General features: G+C 27.0%; 2 protein-coding genes across 2 annotated transcripts; one reads left to right on the top strand and one right to left on the bottom strand.

The window, feature by feature from the left end:
• Nucleotides 1-432: 432 nt before the first annotated feature.
• Crzr (corazonin receptor) lies at nt 433-19,569 on the bottom strand. The gene is made up of 5 exons (XM_011070570.2): nt 18,839-19,569; nt 5,549-5,732; nt 3,835-4,028; nt 3,620-3,741; nt 433-3,293 (listed from the first exon to the last, which is right to left on the bottom strand). The coding sequence occupies exons 1-5, from the start codon at nt 19,463-19,465 to the stop codon at nt 3,167-3,169; spliced, it is 1,254 nt and encodes a 417-aa protein (XP_011068872.1). The 5' UTR covers nt 19,466-19,569; the 3' UTR covers nt 433-3,166.
• Nucleotides 6,533-13,793, top strand: LOC147909258 (uncharacterized). Its single transcript, XM_087406886.1, has 2 exons — nt 6,533-8,721; nt 9,902-13,793. Exons 1-2 carry the CDS (start codon nt 8,575-8,577, stop codon nt 10,376-10,378), a joined length of 624 nt encoding a protein of 207 aa, XP_087263012.1. The 5' UTR covers nt 6,533-8,574; the 3' UTR covers nt 10,379-13,793.
• Nucleotides 19,570-21,259: the final 1,690 nt, after the last annotated feature.

Raw genomic sequence — 21,259 nt, 5'->3', positions numbered from 1 at the left:
GTAAGCGCTATTAGGATATCGCTATATTATAGCAAAGCTTGATTGACATACAGACATTACAGACAGCTGAGAGTGCAGACACATTAAAAAGAATAAGCAATTAGAAATAAGGAATAAGGAAATAATTTCAACCTATCAGAAATCAAATATACCGAAATACACGATTTCTGAGTTGAAATTGTTATTTCTATGGCCGGTATTTATAATCTTATATTTAAGATTCTTATATTTAAGATTGTCTCATTAAATACAATCTTAAGATGTCATGAACCAATCAGAAAACTTAGCATCTTAAGACATTACTAAGCAAAAAATTTACAAAATTTAAAAAATTTATTCTAAAAAATATTTTTTTGAATAGGTTTAGTGGAATATTTATTAAATGTAAACACATTTACTAGATAAAAGCATTATTATTTGATTCAATTATCATTTTTTTTATTTATCTAGATATTTATTTACCGTAAATTTTCTGCTAAAACTATTCAAAGAAATACTTAGTAAAATTTATAAATTTTTTTCTCAATGTAAGAGATTCTGGAGCGACGGCCGAACTTGATCAAGATAGATATTACAGATTTTCATTTCCAATGTAACATGCTTTCGCCCTCTGAGTTGACATGATTATGCCTTAGTGTGGCTATTGGTCACGTCAGCCTACCAACACAAGTATCCGCGAGTCGCAAGTATCCGTGAGTTTACTTCACTGAGATTTTAGTTTCGGTATATATAGTACGTACATATATCGAATAATAAGACGTTAAAGACATAAATTATAAGATAAAAATATAAACTGATATTGGATTGAAAAAAAAATGTGTAAAACTCGAATGTGTATTATTAACAATAATTGACGATTACAATCGTTTTGACTACAATTTAGATCTTGATTATAATTCATCTCATCAGTGTAACAATAAAATATTAACAAATTTAAATATTAAGCATTACATTACATTTTGATATAATATAAACGAGGCACTTTATAGAATTGAAGATATCGCAAATATAAATTAAGTTAGTAAGTAATCTATGAATAAAATCTCTAATCGTCTATTGTATTTGATAAAATTTCGATAGTATTCGGATATCAAATATGGCTTCAAATCAACTGTTTAGCTGTCGCCCCGCCTATTGTTGTGTATATATACAATCAAACTTACTGTATTTCTATCTGTTTATATTTAATGTTAACAGTTGCATTCAATAAAGTTATTATTATTATTGTTATTATATTAAAATATTAAACACACAATAGAATATCTCAGTTCAATTTACTAAAAAAAATATATTACGTTTATCTTGGAGACCTTCCAAATAGAGAATTAAAAAAAATTCAGTTGTTATGTCATTAATTTAGAATTCATTTTTAGACATAAAAAGAATTCTTTTTCGGAACAATTCTGAAAAGAATTTTTTTTGCATCTGAAAATGAACTCGAAATTGATGACGTATGACTGAATTCTTTTTGTGCTATCCGAGCTTCGTATCAACCAGTTATTCCATTAGAACACAAAAAAAAAGTAAAAGAATCTTTTAATGATGCGCCTTTTTTTCTATTCTATGTGGTTCTTTAAATTTAAGAAATTTAACTCGCTGCGCAATGATGTTCCATTTTCATTTAATCAACAGAAATATGGATTAAATGTTTTACGAGAAAACGATTGCCAACAGATTGTGACAACTTTTATGATAATAAATATGCTACAGCATTTTTGCTCATTTGTGCAAGCAACCGTTGTTTACATAATATCTTTAAGTTGTTCTAAAAGAAATTATTATTGTCCTGATGAGAATAACATGATGACAATTGAAGAGAAACTTATACTAAGCATCTATTTTCTTTCTTATTTCAAAATACATTAAGATATATTATTTGGGTAGTTGCTTGATATAAGTTTCTTTTCAGTTGCTATCACGTTGTCACCGGCACAATAGTAATTTCATCAGACGACCTAAAAGCATTATATGGACAATATAATTGTCTATGTAAACGAGCGGAAATACGGTAGTAGTACGTTTATTGTCATGGAAATTGTTTGCATAATATATTGGATTCAAAATATTTACATTATAAAAAAAAAATCTTGTTGCACATTAATTGGAATTCTAGTAAATTCAATCAGATAGATATAATATATAGTTAGAATTATCAAACATTCTAATCAAAATAACTACACAGAAATTCAGTTACAATAATCAAAAAACTGATTCGTATGATCAGAATTTGTTTTGTTTACAATATAACATTTCTTGTTGGTATACAACTAAAATATTTTTCTCAGAATATTTCCATTCGATTGACGGAAATGTTGACTGAAAAATATTTTACGAAAACGATTTCCAATAGATTGTAATGACTTCTACAGCAATAAATATGCTATAGTATTTCCACTCGTTTGTACAAGTAACTATTGTCCGCATAATACGATAGTATCTCAGACATTTAGATATTTCATACATATTTTATATAAGCTTTATTCGAAATATTATTAAAATATAGATTAAATATTTTATATAATATTTTTGGTAAATACAAATAAATATTTCTAATAAGTATTTTTTACTTGGATTATAATATCTCATTAAGTATTTTCACAGCATTTACTATAACTTACAATAAATATTGCATAATATTTATAATAAATGTTTTATAATTTGTGCAATCTGTAAGATAAAAATATTTACGAAATATTAAAAATAAATTTTATAAATATTTATAAATATTTTGTAAATATTTTATAAATATTGTGTGCTGAGAAAAAAAAATATATATATATACACACACATATTAATTACAATATAACAATATTTTGTTTAAATTAGATCTAAATCAAGAGATATGTGTAAATACATTTACCCTTTAATTTAAAAAAATCAATATAAATTTTTATAAGTTATTATTATTCTTTTTGTACATAGAAATAAAGTATTTAAAGTCTACTTGTTCCATACTAAGATTGTTGTCTTTTTATAAATAAATAGAATAACTTTATTACTTGTAAAAATCCGATACTTTATTTAGAGGACAGAACGAGTGATATTTCTTATCTTTTGTTTTTTATGTACTATTTCAGCTTTTTATATTACGCTGTTATTTCTTGTTACAACGTATGTTCGTTGCTTTTACGTAAGACATACATAATCTAATTTGATAAAAAAATAGTTATATGTGATGCTGCTGTGTGGCATTAATCACTTTATTGTTACTATCTTGATAAGAGAGAAGTGGTATTTTCGTGTCGCGTCTCTTCATATTGTTTCGTTGATTCATCAAAGCTTCAGATCTGTAACTGGTGATAACATCAATAATTAGAAACAAGATATCAAGATTTTTTTTCTAATATCAATAATTAGAAACGAGATATCAAGATTTTTTTCTCTAATATTGATAATTAGAAACAAGATAGCAAGATTTTTTATCGATTAGAACGTTACGTCTCTTCGTATGAATTTTCGTATGGAGTTTAATCGTACAAAAAACGAAAAAACTTTATCGCTCTACGACACGTGTACTCGTAGTTTACGTAACTCGCATGCTGCGAGTTACATTGGAGCAAAACGCGCAAAGGATTTTGCGAGATACGGCACATCGAACGGTCTCGTAAATTCTATTCACCTATGATAAGAGTCCTGCCGTTGTCTCTGCGGCCAAAGATGAAACGCGCCATATATCAAAGGATTTACCAAGCTGTTGCTCATACCGAAGAAAAATATTCCGTTCTGTAGCTCCGCGCTGAGCTGAAAGGCATTCAATGTTTGTTAGCATTCGATGTAGACTTTTCGATATAGCCTAATCTAATCCCTCTGTTGTTGCTATCAAAATACACTAACGTGATCATCCGGATTGATAAACAAAAGAATTATCATCATCGTATAATACGGTGTCCACCAAATTAGAAATGCCGCTACGATGACGACGCTGATCCGCAGTGATTTCGTTTTTGCCCTGTTCATCAGTCTTCTCCTATTTAAGTCGATGTTTGTGTAGGTTTTTATTTGATCCATTTTAAAATTTCTCCGACTTCCTGTTCAAGGAAAAAAATTCATTTCTTTGCATGACCCTAAAAAAGGAATTTTCGACCAGTGTTCATAGTTCACTTTTATTTCAAGACTGTCTTAAGATATGTTAAGATGGTAAATATAGCTTTCTGATTAATCCGTTGGCATCTTAATATTTATGACGAAACATAAGAATTAGGAATACTGGTTTTTAGAGGAAAGTCTCCTATTATGAGATATCGAGTACATTTTGGGTAGAATGCTAGAAGTTTATGGGCAGAATTTAAAAAAATAATAGGACATTTTGAAGAGAATTTAATAAGTTTTAAGATAATGTTATGTAAAATTTAATTCCAATTCTATTTTTTTTTAATTAAAGAAATGTAAAAAGTGAGCAAATCGCAAAGACCAAAAATTGTGCTCCTAATATGAAATGTCCCAAGAAATCGATAATAAAATACAATGTACATCGATATTGCAATTAAAAAAAACTTTATTTAATGTTTCTAAAATACGAATAAACACAGCCATTGTGCACGCAAAATGAATATGTAATGCATTGTACAGGATTTGTCTTCAGGTAGTTGGAATCAAACAGAATAGGCACTCGATATTCATTCCGATTGTCTTTTTTATTATTGCACAATAACGCATACTTTAATAATGATTTTTATTATGATTATAAAAAGTAATATAAGTAAAAAGCATAGGTTATTTCATATTAGAAATACCTTGAGTATTTCATATTACTATTCCTACGTCTTACAGTTTTACGATTATCAAATCTAACTTCTGTAATTAAACAATTCAATATATCCCGTATTTTTCTATTAGTACGATCTTGCTCTATCTTGCACTACATGAAGAATTTATTGCCAAATACAATATTTTTTACTTATTAAAAAAAGGTTTAAAGACTCAATGAAATTTGAAGACATTCAAATTCTAAAATCTTTTTTACAACAACTACAGGCATGATCGAATGAATTTTCCACTAAATAGTTTGCAATCCAAGAACAATAAATTCTTGGTGCAACTAACAGATAGTTTATATTAGTTTAGCAGAAACGCTGCTATCTTATATTAGGTGTCTATCTCATAATAGAGAGCTTTCCTCTATATCTTTGAAATATAATATAGCACAGAATATTTCAGTAACATTTCTTTAATATTGCAACGTTGCTGGAATGATCCGTAATATAACGGATACATTGATCAAACCATTCGAATGATTATCGAAATTTTTTAGAAAACAATTTTTCTTTCAACTTTGATATTTTGTACTTTTGAAACTAAGTTGTTTTAAATATCAAGATATTTACATATCAAGTTTTCGTTCTGAATTTATATGAGAAATTCTTTTTAAAATCTTTTAGAATATTTAAGGATCATTCTGTACAAGCTAGATTAAATAAAATTTATTGTAAAATTATAGTATATATATATATATATATATATGTATAAGAATAATAAATCATATTTTACATACATTGTACGTTTTATCGCAATTATAATTTTGTATATATAACACAAAAGTTATACTTACGGGAAATAGTGAGCACAGTGGATACGTAAGTGGTAATTAAAATTGCTAATGGCAGAAGGAACATGAAGAATATACTGAAACTTGCATAGAGTTGTTCCTGCCAACGCTCGGTGTAAAAGCCGTGTGTCACACATTGCACAAATTCTTCTACAAATGGTCCTTGCACAACATGAAATATCGCGATCTGAAAAAAAATCAGTATATGCAGACATACAAATATGCAGACATCAATATTAACGAAATACGTAAATAAAGTAATAATAGCATGTACATTGATTAGATATTACTTGCGGATTCGAGAGAGAAAATACAGAATTTGCAAAAAGTCCGAAAGTTCAAAGATTTGCGTGTAAAAGTAAAACATAAATAAAGGAGAATTTTAAAAAGAGACCGATTTTTAGGAAAAGGAATAGCGTTTTTTTTATAAATGTCGATTCTCTAATTATAATAATGTTAATAGAAAATTTTCGGGATTGAGGAACACCTTGAAAATTGAGGATAAATAGATATATTTAAATTTCAATATTCTTGCTTACTTTTCAAAGTATTCCTTAAATGCCACAAACTTTTTAATAATTTTATCATATTCAAAATCTATAAAAAATACTATTATTTTTACATCTCTGTGGATAAAAATCGATTTCTTTTTAATATCTTTAGTTAATACATAAGATGTGCTACAAAAATATTTATAAGATGTTAAATCATATTTTTAATTTTGATTTAAACGGAAGATTAAAACAAACGTAGGATAAAACTGTTGGATAAAATATATATATAAAATTCCATTTATAAATAGAACTATATAACTTTTTAAATAGATATTTTATATATATATTTTTATAATATATAATTTGATTTTTTAATTATTCTGCATATATGTATAATACATAAAAGTACTAAAGTAGAGATATTGAAAAATTAATAATTTATAAAGTATTTTTTATATTTTATTCTAATAAATATAATTACGACATGTAATATAAAATATCTCGTCAACTACTTATTAATTTTTTGACATTTTTACGTACAGAATAGTGCTGGTTAATTAATTTATTTTGAATATTAAAAGTACTGTTAAAATAGTACTGTCAATAACACCTTTATGTATTTAAATTTCTATAAGGAATTGCCTCCTGGGCGGTATTCATAGTTTATTTTTATTTTAATACCGCCTTAAGTATATTTTAAGATGCTAATACAGTGTCTGTCCGATTGACTCATGATATTTTAAGACTGTATTTAAGACGATCTTAAATATCCGATTATGAATATCAGCCAAAGGGTCGTATTAGCATTTCAAGACATTACTTAAGATAATCTTGAATAAGAACGGACTATAAATATCGGCCTTTGATTTAATAAGAATTGATTGAATAAGAATTAAATTGATTGAATAAGAATTGATTATGAATATCGGCCCATCTATTTATTACAATGTCTATACATATACTAATAGCGTTTTCGACTGTAGCTGGTTTGCATCAACTTAGATTGGATTAATACTCCATTGGTTGACGTTGTATGCTCCAATAGTAAAGCATGTAACATCATTAATTTAACCAAGGTTGGTGCAAACTCGCTATACAGTTAAAAACGATGTATGCCATAGAAATAGAGCTAATAACATTATTCAACATCATTCACCATGATTCAACATCATTTACTAATTTCAGTTTTATTTTTTATGGTTATTCACTGTTATCCATGAAGCTAACATCACTTTAGACATTCATTTGTAAACGTTCATCAACGTTGAAGGTTTTGCTACCACGTTTGGCAGATCAGCTGACTTGCAAATTCGCCGTGTTTCTTCGATAAGGCGGAATACTGAAGCGAGAGATGGTACAAAGGTTACCGTGAATGTTGCCGTAAAAAGAATTTCGTGGAACAGGAGAGGCGCATTAATTAAACGGGCCGTTTGTCTCTTGCCTTGTCAAGAGATAGGTATACGTCTGTCATTAATCTTCACCACACGGACCGTGTCTCTTTCTTTCGTCGCCACGACAGCATTGTTCCTTGACTGGGTTCGCGATCTTCGTCCTTTCCGACCCTCACTCGTTGCGTGATCTCGACAAGAAGACACATTAGGCCAATTTCGAAGACTTTACATCCGCCTTTCATGCACTTGACACCTCATTAAATCTATCTAGAATTGGTCTCATCTCGAGGACAGGATAACGCTCGATCGAATTGCAACGTCTTCCTCGTGTCTAGTATTGTTATACTTATTTTACAGATATGCTAATATATGAAATACACGTCTTTGTTGCTTATCACTGTTAATTTTTTTCTGGACACATATCTATCCCGTGTAAGCAAGAGATATTGATAATGACGATATCCCTCGGTAAACATCAATTAACAGTAACATATATTAATATAATTTCCAATAATATAAATGTAATATAATATAATATGTTATATGTTATCTTTGAGTAGGAAATTATAATATTATTATATAGATAGATACGTTGTTAGATATCAAAGAAGCAATAATAATCCAATCTCTTGAGTTAAATAATTTTGTATAACATTATTTTTATATTTGTAAAATATAAATCAATCTATTTCTGTGATTAGTTTCAAAGTAAATATTGTCCATGTTAATGTATGTATTTAGTAAAAAATAAATTAAATTTGAATCATAAATACATTTTCTTGAATTAAATTGTTTAATTTCATTGTTGTAATCGAATTAACGATATATTGGATAGAAATAGTGACGATCTATAGAAATGATTAAAAAATAATTAATATTGAATATAATTTGATATTATAAATTTAATAATGTTAGATATACAGTTACAATTAGATATACAGTTTAGTAGGAAATTATATAATACTGTACATGTAATATTAATTGTGTTTACTGAGATTGAGTTAAAAATAATTGATATCGATACGATCATTTTATGAAAGCTTAGAATATAATACAAATCCATTTTGAATTATTTAAAGGTTATTTAATTAATAAGGAGAGAAAATTTATTCTTTCCCCGACTTTGTTTGAATTTAGAATCAACATGGTATATTATCTGACCATGAAGATCCTTGGTTTAATAATTTCTGCGATCAAAAATCTTCGCGAGCTCAAAGGATCTACGACACGAGAAATTCTTCAATATATTACATCTGTTTATAAAATCCCGGCTGCTGTAGCACGACGTCAGGTTTATATTAATAATTTTTCATGTTTTATGATCGTCAAATGAAATAATATGGTATAAGTCTTTAAAATTTGTTTTCATTTTTATATATCATTTATATATATATATAGATATAGCTATTTTATATATATATATATATATATATATATAGGTATACCTATTTTATATATATATATATATATATATATATATATATATAGGTATACCTATTTTATTATTTATATCACATAATTATTTCATTCAATAATTTAAATATTAATATACGAAGCAAGTTAGTGAGAGAACAAAATAACAGATCACGTATATATATATATAAACGTTTGATGAAAAAGGTTTCAGTTATTCTGTGTTGCTTAAGATTTATTACATAATTCCTGATTCTGCGTCGCTCATTTCAAAACTGCGTCACTCAATTTAAAAATTTAAACACAATTTTATTACGAAATACATATTTTGCTGATGATTTAATGCCATACTGATTTATTAATCAGTTAATTAAAAAGGAAATTTATGTATGTTTTTTAAGCCTGGTTTGTTAATTACAATTTTATCACGATCTTCCTGCTACATTCCTTTAATTACTCTTGATTACTATCTTACAGTTTTTAAACTTGTTTTTGTTGTTAGTTGTTGTTTAAATTATTAAATATTAATTATAGAATTTTTAATTATATATATAAATAAAACGAGGAAACGGATCATTCTTTACTTTCTAAACAACTGTTTATAAAGTGCTATTTATTATTCTTTTTTTTTCTTGTTTATTTATTTCCAGTAATTTTTTATGTGTGAACAGAGAATTCTTATTTAATATTTGAATATAAAATATGACATTGAGACAGCGAGTAAAGTCTGAAGTTTTTCAAATTTTTTTTCCCAGTAGAGTTTAAATTTCAAATATATCAATTTATATAATATTGTTGTGTAATTTTGTAAAAATCATTTATACGAGACTGTTTTTTTAATAAATAATTGTCTCTCTAAATAACAGGAAATTTAAAAGATTTCCAAACAATATATGTCTAAAAAACGATGTAAAAACATAGATAATAAAAACGGGATATACATACGTGCGCGCGCGTTGAAAAGATATATAATAAAAAATATCACAAAGATGTTTTCTTGGTTACCTGATATATGCATATATACGTATTCATGAAGATGTTTCGGCTTGCTGTCACAGATGCAGAATGCTTTAAAGCGCGGAGTTACTTATGGCATTTTGAAGAAGACCGATGGTCAGTATAGTTTACCGACCGACAATGAAATCACACGACAGGAGGTGGCTGCTCAAGAAATCGGTCTACTGGATTTGTACTGCCGGCGAAAGATACATCGATCGAAAGGTAACAGGACACGACATAATAAAAGGACTGGGCGCAGTCAAAGGGTTGTCTGCAGGAAGAAAGATATGCGAAAATCACGGGGATGCGGGTCAAGGTCCTACAGAAGAAGAAGAGGTGGAAGCAGAAGCTTTGATAGACGTGTTCACGACGGGAAGTCTAAGATCGAACCTATTCTGGTCGACAAATTGACTGATAAGTCAACTAAATCGAACTCAACTATGACAGGGGTTAACGTGATTGACGATATCAAGCGAAGCAATAGCTCAAATATGCCTTCCGAACAATGGGATCGCAGTACATCGTTATCATGGTAATCATGGAGATATTTCAATGATATTCGTTGGGATTCCTAAATGTTGTAATACGATTTTAATTTTTCTAAACTGAATCAAATGTTTTGAGGAGTAAATTTTATTTTCATTTCTTTTGAATCTTTTCTATAAGTTTTATCATATATCCTAATAGTTTATGGATATATGGATACATACATTGAAGAAAGAGTCAAATTTTATTTGTAGAAAATTTTGTACAGTAAACTATATTTATAATGTTTTTGTAACTATCTGTGTTTTATATTGATGTTTTGATTGTTACATAAAAATAAAATTACAAAAACAATTTTATGTTTTAATTTGTTTTTTACAAAAGCTATTGCTTTATTTAAAGCCACATCAATGTTTATTGATAGTTTGAAGAAATATATATATTGTAAAACACATACATTCATATCTCGAATACATATATCTCGAATAACCAAAGATTTTTGCGAATGCTCTGTTATTGAATTGCCAGTGATCACCAAGAAGAAGACATATTTTTTCTGTTTTAACAACTGTAATTTTACTGCTGCATCTTTGTTACATAAAATACATCAAAATAAAACTACAAAAACAATTTTATGATTTAATTTATTTTGTATAAAAACTACATTGTTTTATATTAAAGCTGGTTTGATAAAAGATTAAAACTTAATATATACGGGAGGTATACCTGCGAAACTATTGCCATAGAGCGTGTATAGATAGAGCGGACTAAATTGAGTTGAAAAATCTTTTACCATTTTGCAATAGTTAACGAAATAATTAATTATTAAAAATTGCCGAATATTGCTCTTTAATTTTTTACTCAAATACTATCAACTTCACAGAAAAACAGTAAGAGACAAAAATTATTTATTTTCTTCTTATAGAGAAGAATTTTTAAGAATTTTTTAAAGAATTTTTAATGAACTTTTTAGTACTGCATTTTCTTATTTTTACCAATATGAAAATATGGAATTAAAAATTTCTGAAAAAATTCTAAAAACTTTATAAGAAGAAAATAAACAATTTTTGTTTCTTGCTGTTTTTCTGTGAAGTTGCAAAAAATGCAAAATGTGCAAAATGTTTTGCAAAATTGCAAAATGATAGAGGACTTTTCGACTCAGTTTAGTTCTATTTACACACTCTATGACAGCAATCTCGCTGGATATATACACCCTGTATATCAAATTCCCAGAAGTTCTTGTCAGAAATATTGTCGATTAATTCTCAATGATTACCAAATAGGAAACACATTTTTCCTATATTTTTATTGTTGTATGTTTACTACGTAAAATATATTAAAATAAAATAAAACTGCAAAAACAATTTTATAATTTAATTTATTTTATATAAAAATTATTGTTTTATATCAAAATCAGGTCGAAGAAAGATATATTAAAATTTATATGTGGCGAATTTTTTCGCCATTATTGAGATTATTACGAATGTCATTTAATTGTCAATGAGCCGCATGGGCAGGAAACGCACTTTTTGTATCTGTGATCTTTATTGCTATATATTCATTACATAAATTGTATAAATAAAAGGAAAACTACAACCTAGGAAAGCGTTTCTTGATATAAGAAAAGAAATACAATAATTGCTTGGTATAAGTTTCCTTTCAGTTACCAACATGTTACTATCACTAGAACAATAGTAATTTCACAATTTTGAATTGTTACTTTTAAGTTATCGAAATTGTGATATTCAAATTTTTAATAGTAATTTTATTTAGGATGGATTAAAAGGTATTTTACGGACAACAGTTGCTTGCGGAAACTGGTACTAATTTTTATTAATTTCTTTTTTGCTTTGAAACAAAAGAAATCTCATGTATACATTATATTATATATTATAGATTCTGATAAGAAATAATTTAAAACGTATTTATATGGCATTCTTTTAACATCTTTTTTGCTTATATTTGTTAAATTAGTGACATTATTTTGATCGTATCAATGATGCTAAAATAACATGATATATTGAATGTTCCTTTTACATAAATATGAAATTATAAATATAAAATTGTAATTTTTTTTTAGTAAAATTGTGCTCATTTTTATCCATAACTGTTTTAATTTTCTTCAATGGGCTTCTTATTATTAGTTTTGAATTCGTTTTTTATGCTTAATAGTGGCTATGTTTTCTAATACTTTTTTAGCTCTATCCTCAATTGTATGTTTAGATATATTTCTTATTTTTTAATATTATATTGAAAGGTTTTTTCATGCTCTATATTTTTGCTAATTTGTTTCTTAAATGAATATTTTCTAAAAATACAAACAATAAAAATATTTAAATAGTATACAATATTGTTATCTTTCTCTACCTTTTTTATTGACATATGAAGTATTATATTAAAGTTCTTTTTTATTCTTTTCTTCTTGCAAAATTTTTTGTACACCTGTTTCAATGATTATAATTTCTTATTATATTTTTGTATTATGCTAGGCGGCATTATATTCTACTCTTGATCGGATTTTTCGCTTGTTTGACTTTTTTTTATCAAAATATGTTCCTGTTCTCTTGTTAATATACAAAAATTGCTTTTGCAGTTTCCCTGCTTTAATAATTAGAAGCATAATTTTTCGTTATGTATGTAAACAATGTGTTAGAACTTCTTCATTCTATTTCATATCTATACATATAATGTTGAAGAGTATGTGGCAGGCATTACGAAATTAATCACACAATATTAAGTAAAATTCGATCGAGAAATGTTTAACACAAATAAGCAAAGCAAGTCAAATTTGGTCGAAGCGGGTCTTGGCATCTAATAATATTTTTACAATTTTTAGTTTGAGCAAATTGCGTGCCGATTATTTGTTAATCTTGAAACACAATTTTTAACTGAAGTTCTAGACTGGAGCACTGCACTTGAGAAGCAATTTAATATAACTGCTAATGAGCGTCTTTAAAACACTGCAAAGAATTTATTGTGAAAAATATCATCTCATTGCAGCCGGGAGATTCGATTTAATTTTAATGCTTATTAGCATAAAAAATTATTGAATTGCTTAATTTAATAAATGATATTACTACTCTGATTCTGCTTGTGACTGTATTTCAAGACAAATAATCGTCGCGTATTTATTTGTCGCGCATGAATTGGAAATTGTAAAATTCATACATAAATTTATTATTAGGTACTATTACGATTTGCTTTGACTGAATATAGGATTTCTCTTATTTAATTAGATTCACTTTACAATAGTTTGTAATATTGCTTGCATCAATTTTAGTTTAGGACTGTGTTTTAAGATCGACAAATAATTAGAGCGCTGTTTGCTTAAACTGGAAATTGTAACAAAAATATTATTAAATTCGCGAATTCTTATGGATCAATAAATCTAAAGTAAAAAATTAAAAATTAAAAATTAAAAATGATTCAATATAGCAGATTTATAATATAAAAAAATTGTCTGATTTGTATAAAATAGAAACTGCAGTTTTATTACCTTTTGTCAAAGTTTAATGATTTTGACTTCAGATTCGAAATTAGCGACCTCTTTGGATATGAAGTTTTTTTATACCTTGTACAAACAAATTTTTTTGCTTATATATATTATAGTACATATTACATAAACTAAAAATTTGCCAGACTTTGAATCTCGGCCCTGAGTAAATTATTCTGAAATTAAAAAAAATGAAAAGTTTTATTTCACAAATTCGGATTTAGTGATTTTTATAAATATTATTTAAGTACTAGGTATAAAGTTATTAAAAAATTTGTAAGATATATGTTTTTTAAATTTTTTAAAAGGATATAATACTATACTTTTCAAAGGATTAAATAGAAAATGTATTTTTTATATATATGGGAACTTCTAGAAAGAATATCTCGAATGGTCAATATCTCGGATGGTGGAAGCTGAAAGTTTCCAGGAACACGTGTTGCAGAGTTGCAAAGTGTTGATTAAAGATGAAATTGAAATAAGTTCACAAAATACGTTTATATGAAATGTTTCCTTCGATATATAATGACTGATATTTCATAAAATATTAATTCTTTGTTCTGGAATACTATCTACGTGTATCTTAAGGAATACACAATGTTTTGTATTATATTAATGACGCATATAATGAAACAGAATATGTATTGTATAATGTTTGTGGTTCTTTTTTATTTTTCTAAGATGTGATAAGGGAGTATTTTAATTAAATTAATTATACCGTTTCTTATTTATCATAGTTAATGTGTACTTTGCACTCCTTTATTCTTTGCAGTGTTTTAAAGATACTGCATTAGCAATCATATTAAATTGCTTGACATGTGCAGTGCTCTAGTTTAGGACTTCAGTTAAGAATTATATTTCAAGATTGACAAATAATCGACGCAGTTTACTCGAACTGAAAATTGTAAAAATATTATTAAATATCAAGACTCGCTTCGACCAAATTTGATTTCCTTCGTCGGAAACTCAATATAAATTAGAATATTTTTGATTTGTTATTTCTATTGTAAAAAATTCTCCTTTTATTTCTGTTTCCTTGAGAAACTTATAATGAAAATTTACATACATTATACAGCGTTTTATAGTTTGTATTATCTGATGTAATTATAACTAAGAAATTTTTCAACAAAGACTTGAGACTCATCAATCAAGTTACATCTATTTATAATAATTTGTCGTAATGATCGTAATATTGCATGAATTAATAGCTGTCCATGACATCGCTGTTATTAATAGTAAAAAAGTAAAGTAGTCACATTTTGATATAGTTTTTGTTAGTGCAATTGCTATTGTAATTGACATTATAGCAGTACAGAAAATGAGAAGACTGCTCAACTGTTCTCTCTTCTATCTTTAGTTTTCGTGAGATTTGAAAAATGATTTGAAGCATTCTTTTGATCATTTAATACAATTTTTCTTCTAATTTAATCAAATCCTTCAAAACATTTGAATAATAATGAGGCTTTCATTGCATCTTTTATCAAAGAATAAATATCTAATCCTCCTATTTATGACGAATTTTTACAAATATACCTAAAATTATATTAATTTTATTTTTAATTAAGATAGTTTGATTGAATAATAAAATATTTTAGGCAGCTTAAAAAATATAAAAAAAAGATTTTTACCTATTTAATTTTTATTTATTTTATTTAAAGGTAATTTTTGTATCCTACATTAATTACAGAAAATTGAGAAAATATTAAGAATTATTCAAAATATATCATTATGTTAGATTATTTTATTTCTAAATTTTTTTTTAGAAACAATGTGACCAATATGTATTTAATGTATGTATAACCTTTAATTCTTTGAGCTATAATTCCAACCAAAAACTTGTTTGTTGTTTGTCAAGTTGTTATATAACCTTTTAATCGAATCTGGAATCTTGATTATATTTACAAACCATAATTCAGATCAAATTATTTCTGACAATTCTTTTCGCCGGTTTAAAATTGCGTTAAGTAAAAGACAATAATATAAGCATCTACCAGATTTTTTTTTAATATATCTTCAGCTAATTTTTTTGTACGTAAATTTTTTTGTACGTAATCTAGTTTATCAATAAGCATTTTTCTAGCGGTCGATTACCTTGATAATACCACGATTCGATATTTAACTATTATTTAATATTCAAATAAGTTATTCGTTTGCTAATATAATATTTTTTGCTTTAAATATTCATCAGATAAAAAGCTAATTTTCAGGAAAATCAACATATATGCCATTTTAATGATCAATTTAATCTTTTTAAAGCATGTTTCAAAATACCAAATAAATAATATAATTGAAAAATTAAATAAAAATATAAATCAGTTCTTTATACGTGAAATCTGAGATAATCACGTATGCTTCGAGTGCATAATGTAACGTACATTAATATAATTATATAAATCAAGAATAAAGATTCAAATCGCGTGTTTTATGCAATATTCTTCTGCATTGTTCTTGGAATGTGTCTTTGTAATAAATTGTCGCGGAATTTGGGCGATAAATAATAATCGAAATAATGTAAATGTAAGATATTTACTAGATTTTAAAGAATATAAAGAGAGAATCTATGAAAATATCTAATTATATAATTATATTTTATTATATCAATATTATTTATAATTATATCTGTATGGGAACATTCAAGAGTTTGTATAATGCCATTTATAATAAAATATAATAAATTTTTTTAAACAAGAGAATATATTCTGGTAGCATAATTTATTGGTGCAATATTGGTTCAATGTGTGTCGTTCAATGTATCAACGTTTAATAAATTTATTGTCAATAAATTATATTATTATTATTTATAGATACGTACTTTTTTTTTATAAAACAAGAACTTAAGATAAAAGTGTAATTTTAATCTTCCCAAAAAATATGTAAATTTTAAATACGTGATTCATGAAAAAATTCATGAAAAAATTCTCAAAACTTTATGAGAAGAAAATAAACAATTTTTGTCTCTTGCTATTTTTCTGTGAAATTGATAGTATTTGAGTAAAAAATTATTGAAAACCAATATTCAGCGATTTTTAGTAATTAATAATATCTTGTTAACTATTATGAAAATTGCAAAATGATGGAGGACTTTTCGACTCAGTTTAGTCCGCTCTATCAGCCTACGAGCGTTGTCAGCAAAATTATTAAATACCCTGTATATATTAAAATCACTTTTACTGTGCATAAATGCAACAAAAATGCAACTTGTAAAATTAAATGTTTAAATGTCTACGAGAAAATCATGAATATCTACATAGTACACATATCGTTCTCTTATTTTAAAGTGATATAATTAAAAAAATTCAGAAAAGGAGAAAGGGACTTCTTTTTTACTTAAAAAATTATTAACTAATCGTAGAGTAACTCCGACAAATATCTCCGCGCTGGAATTTACGCCGCAGAAGTCAGAAAAAAATAGAAGGGAGGAGGGAGGAAGGGGGGATAATTTTTCCGCAACTAACTTGTGTTATGATTTCAGTTTCTTACTGTCAATATTAATGAAATTATTGTAAGTTGAATCGATTTGTCATTATAATTAGTAGCATTATCATAAATTATAATCTACATAAAATTACTGGCTACAATAATAATAATTAGGAGCGCATGAAAGACTTACAATTAGTGGTTATTTCATGATACACAAGTTTAAAGGAATAGTAAAGCATATTGTATAGTCAAATACAAATGCTTTACTGTTCCTGTTTTGCTCTTGTTTAATTTGTAGTCTTGTATATTCCACCTATTTGAGATATACGGCATTTTTAACGAGACAGATTTAACGTCTAAAACGTACAAAGTGCTCAGATTGCATTCAGTGCATTAAATGCAATAAATATATTACATGAAATATGTACCTCATAACACTTGTAATATACGTAGGAAGGTTGTAATTATTATCTATATTTTATATACATATTTATCATTCTTATTCCTTAAGAAAACTTTGTAAACATATTTTATGAGTTATTGTGTTATTTTATTATTTATAAGCATATTATTTGTTAATTTTTCATAAGCCATAATATATCCCCCTCCTCTTATGAGTCATATATCCCTCTATGAGATATACAGCAAAAATGCAAGGGTTTCAAAAGTTTTTTTTTTAATAAGAAAAATACAATAAGTATTTTGGATTTCTAATATTTTTTCCATAGTAGACAGTACAAAGTTTTTACTAATAGTTTATTTATCTTAAAAATAGTAAATAATATTTAATAAATTAAGTTTTTGTTAGATGCAGCGTATATGCCAGAGTTACTCTATAATGACCTAGTTTATGTGTACTTGACACGGGTACTAACTTTCTATTGAATAATCTTAATTTTGGCGGTACGTGTAAATATATTATGATATGTGTATTTAATTAATCATTTTGATGCATATTATATCAATTTAGTACATCATTCTTATATCTATATCGCTGAAATTAAAATAATTTAATAGAAAGTTACTAATTAGTATGTGTATCAACGATGTAAACTAGGCAAATAACGGTAAAAGGAAATATTCTCAGAAACATGATTGAATGTCATTATTATTATTTTCGTTTCGCAACGAAAAACCAGTTTTTTTTGTGTGATGACTTTGATATTCTATAAAATTATGTATAACCAGAATGATTTATCAAAAGTGACGTAACTTGAAATACCATCGATCATTTCTGTTTATCTTGATCCAGCTAAAATTACTAAATTCAAAATAAAGTAACTTCTTCAAACATTGATCGCTAAAATTGTCTTAATTTTAAATATTCTCTGTAGAAGACCCTCTTTTTTATTTATAAAAGCAACACAATTTAAAATGTATTATTTTTGTAGAAGATATTTTATGATCTCTTTGAAATTCTTAGGAAAAACACAAGTACTATTTGGTGGAAATACAAATATTTATCGTGTACTTTTGATAAAATAATCTTTTCCTAACTGAATTGAATAAAATTTCGAAAATTATACCTTTTGAATTGTGTCGCTTTTGAAATAAAGATACCTTCATATTTAAAATACGTAAAGCAAAATCGTCTTACCTGTGGAGTGGCGAGTATAAAAGACAGCAGCCAAGTGAGAAGGACGAATCGCGAGCACGTTTGAGGTGTATTGAGGCCCTTCATGGGATATCGCACCGCGACAAATCGATCGACGCCGATTAGCACAAGTACGAAAGTACTTAGATACAGGCTGAACATTTGTAGGAACTTAAAGATCTTGCACGCAGCATTGCCCCACAACCACGCGACGGTGTAGCTCCAGATTGCTTCTCCAGCGAGGCAAAAGATAGTGACTAACAAATCGGCCACCGACAGATGAAAGATCAAAAGATAAATCGTCGAGCCATGTTGCTTCCGACGATTCTTCGTGATCGAGTATATCGTTGCCAAATTGCCGACTAGGCTTAGAACCGATATAATTGCCAACACGATAACTTTGAGATATATTGCACTGGTTAGCTCGGGTGCATGCCGTTTCAGACACGTGATGTTCTTGGTATCCCACCGGTACTCAATCGATTGTTCAGCGAGCACATCGCGGCCGATGAAATCGGTAAGGTTCTCGCAGAGGTTCGAGGAAACAAGAGAGAAGCTGGTGATGTTCGACAAGTCGATGCTGTTGCTGCTGTTGATCGTTGATGGCTTCATCGTTCTCGGCACCGGCATCGGCCGCACCTCGGTTTCCTAGGCGATGCTTTCGGTTCATCGGAGATACGACGTCGACGGTCGAACATGTATTTCCGTTCTCCAGCGAAATCGCACGATCATCTTACAAAACAAGATTCACGTTCCATGTGGGGGCATTTAAAGTGGGAAGGATGATTTCCAATTCTCAATATCTTTCCAATTCTTCTTTTTTCTCTAAACATTCTCCGGTTTAAAGTTTGTTTAATTATCGTTCTCGTGCGATTGGTCGCTTTATATTTGTCGTTCAAACGACATGGACAACATATCAATTTCTGTCTCGCGCAAAGGAAGTTACGTCGATCTAATGGAGACTCAACCAACTCAAATTATATATTAAGAATGCATTACATATATTTTCTTTGGGGCTTTCAAACCGCGAGCATTTTGATAAACATTTGTTACGCAATTTGGCAAAAGACAATAAAATATTCGCCAAAATGTCGTCAAAATGTCGGTTCGAGGTTCAGCTTAGTAATCTGGACATCTCTTAGAGGAAAATTAGCCTGAAGGACATTTTGGAAGAGTATTATTGCATGCTGAATTAAACGTCTTATGTAAACGATGTAAAGGATTTCGTATTTGGGAAATTTTCGCTTGTTATATTTGACGTTTAAATACTCTATGTTTCAGAATATTCGAAGAATTACCTGTCAGTCACAATGAGAATTGGTTAATTGAAAAATTTTGATTATTTCTGTTTAATTTTGAATAAATTTCTACATCTCTCTTACCCATATTATACACAACAATTTTAATTTAAACACAATTAAGAGAAAAAAGTTTCATTTTTTTTCTGGTCAAAGTAGATCTTGAAGCTTAGTAATATTCATTTGTGAATGTACAAACACAATTATCAGTCCATCGAATGCATTGATTCAGTTTGTCGGACTTGAATGCAATTATGAATGGAAACAATAAGATTTAATTTAATTTTAATAAATTAAATTATATTTCAAATAAATTATTTTTTCTTTTATTTAATTTCTTTAGCATCAAACATAATAGTAATAGTTGCATCGGTTTTTTATTTCTCGACACAAAATAATTGCCGAATTTTATATTTACTAAATTATATTTTGCATTTAATTTATTGACTAAAATATTTTTTTTTAATTTTATATCTATAAGAAAGTAATAGAGAATTTATTTAGACAAATATAATTTTTAAAAGATTTATTTAATTATTTATATAATTATTATTTTTTTATAACTTATGTTTGTAATTTTATTTAAAAAGTAGATTTAAAAAGTGATTCTGTAAATGAATTATAATTAATTGTAATTAATTGGATTAATTACTTTGCTTACGTAAAATTAAGTTAAATTAAATATAGTTATTTATAAGAATAAATTAACATTTTATTACCTCATCAACCAGCAAGTAATTAAATCGATCTTAGATTATGCATGAGATTTTTTTTATAGAAACGTGAACTGGTTTCGATAAAAAAACCAGACCTTGAAGTACATGTTGCGTGTCAATCATATTTAATTGTTCGTGAGAAACTTAAAATTTAACATCAATTATCTCACTGTAATATCTTTTTTACCGATTATAATGTAATATGTTCAGAATATTTCGCGTAGAAAAATTATAGACGTATTTTCTTATTTTTATCTTTATAGCTTTACATAAAGTTATACGTATTAGCAATTTATTCTTAAGAGAAATAAAAATGTAAAATACTTGTAGATGTAATTTTTAAATTAACAATAAAACTTTATTTTTGCAAATATTATCGTAAACAGTATCAAATATATATAGAGGCAAGT

The sequence above is a fragment of the Acromyrmex echinatior genome, chromosome 6 (assembly GCF_024713525.1).
Source record: "Acromyrmex echinatior isolate Ae372 chromosome 6, ASM2471352v2, whole genome shotgun sequence".
NCBI classification, from domain to species: domain Eukaryota; kingdom Metazoa; phylum Arthropoda; class Insecta; order Hymenoptera; family Formicidae; genus Acromyrmex; species Acromyrmex echinatior.
Note: the sequence above shows the minus strand (reverse complement) of the source record. Positions and strands in the feature narration are given on the sequence as shown.

Excerpts from the sequence above, each read along its gene's own strand:
- LOC147909258 (XM_087406886.1), top strand. The coding sequence starts at position 8,575 with ATGGTATATTATCTGACCATGAAGATCCTTGGTTTAATAATTTCTGCG. Across the intron at positions 8,722-9,901 it reads CTGCTGTAGCACGACGTCAG|ATGCAGAATGCTTTAAAGCG; the intron begins GTTTATATTAAT and ends TTGCTGTCACAG.
- Crzr (XM_011070570.2), bottom strand. The coding sequence starts at position 19,465 with ATGCCGGTGCCGAGAACGATGAAGCCATCAACGATCAACAGCAGCAAC. Across the intron at positions 4,029-5,548 it reads CACTGTGCTCACTATTTCCC|GAAGTCGGAGAAATTTTAAA; the intron begins GTAAGTATAACT and ends TTCCTTGAACAG. Across the intron at positions 3,742-3,834 it reads TTATCAATCCGGATGATCAC|CTCAGCGCGGAGCTACAGAA; the intron begins GTTAGTGTATTT and ends AATGCCTTTCAG.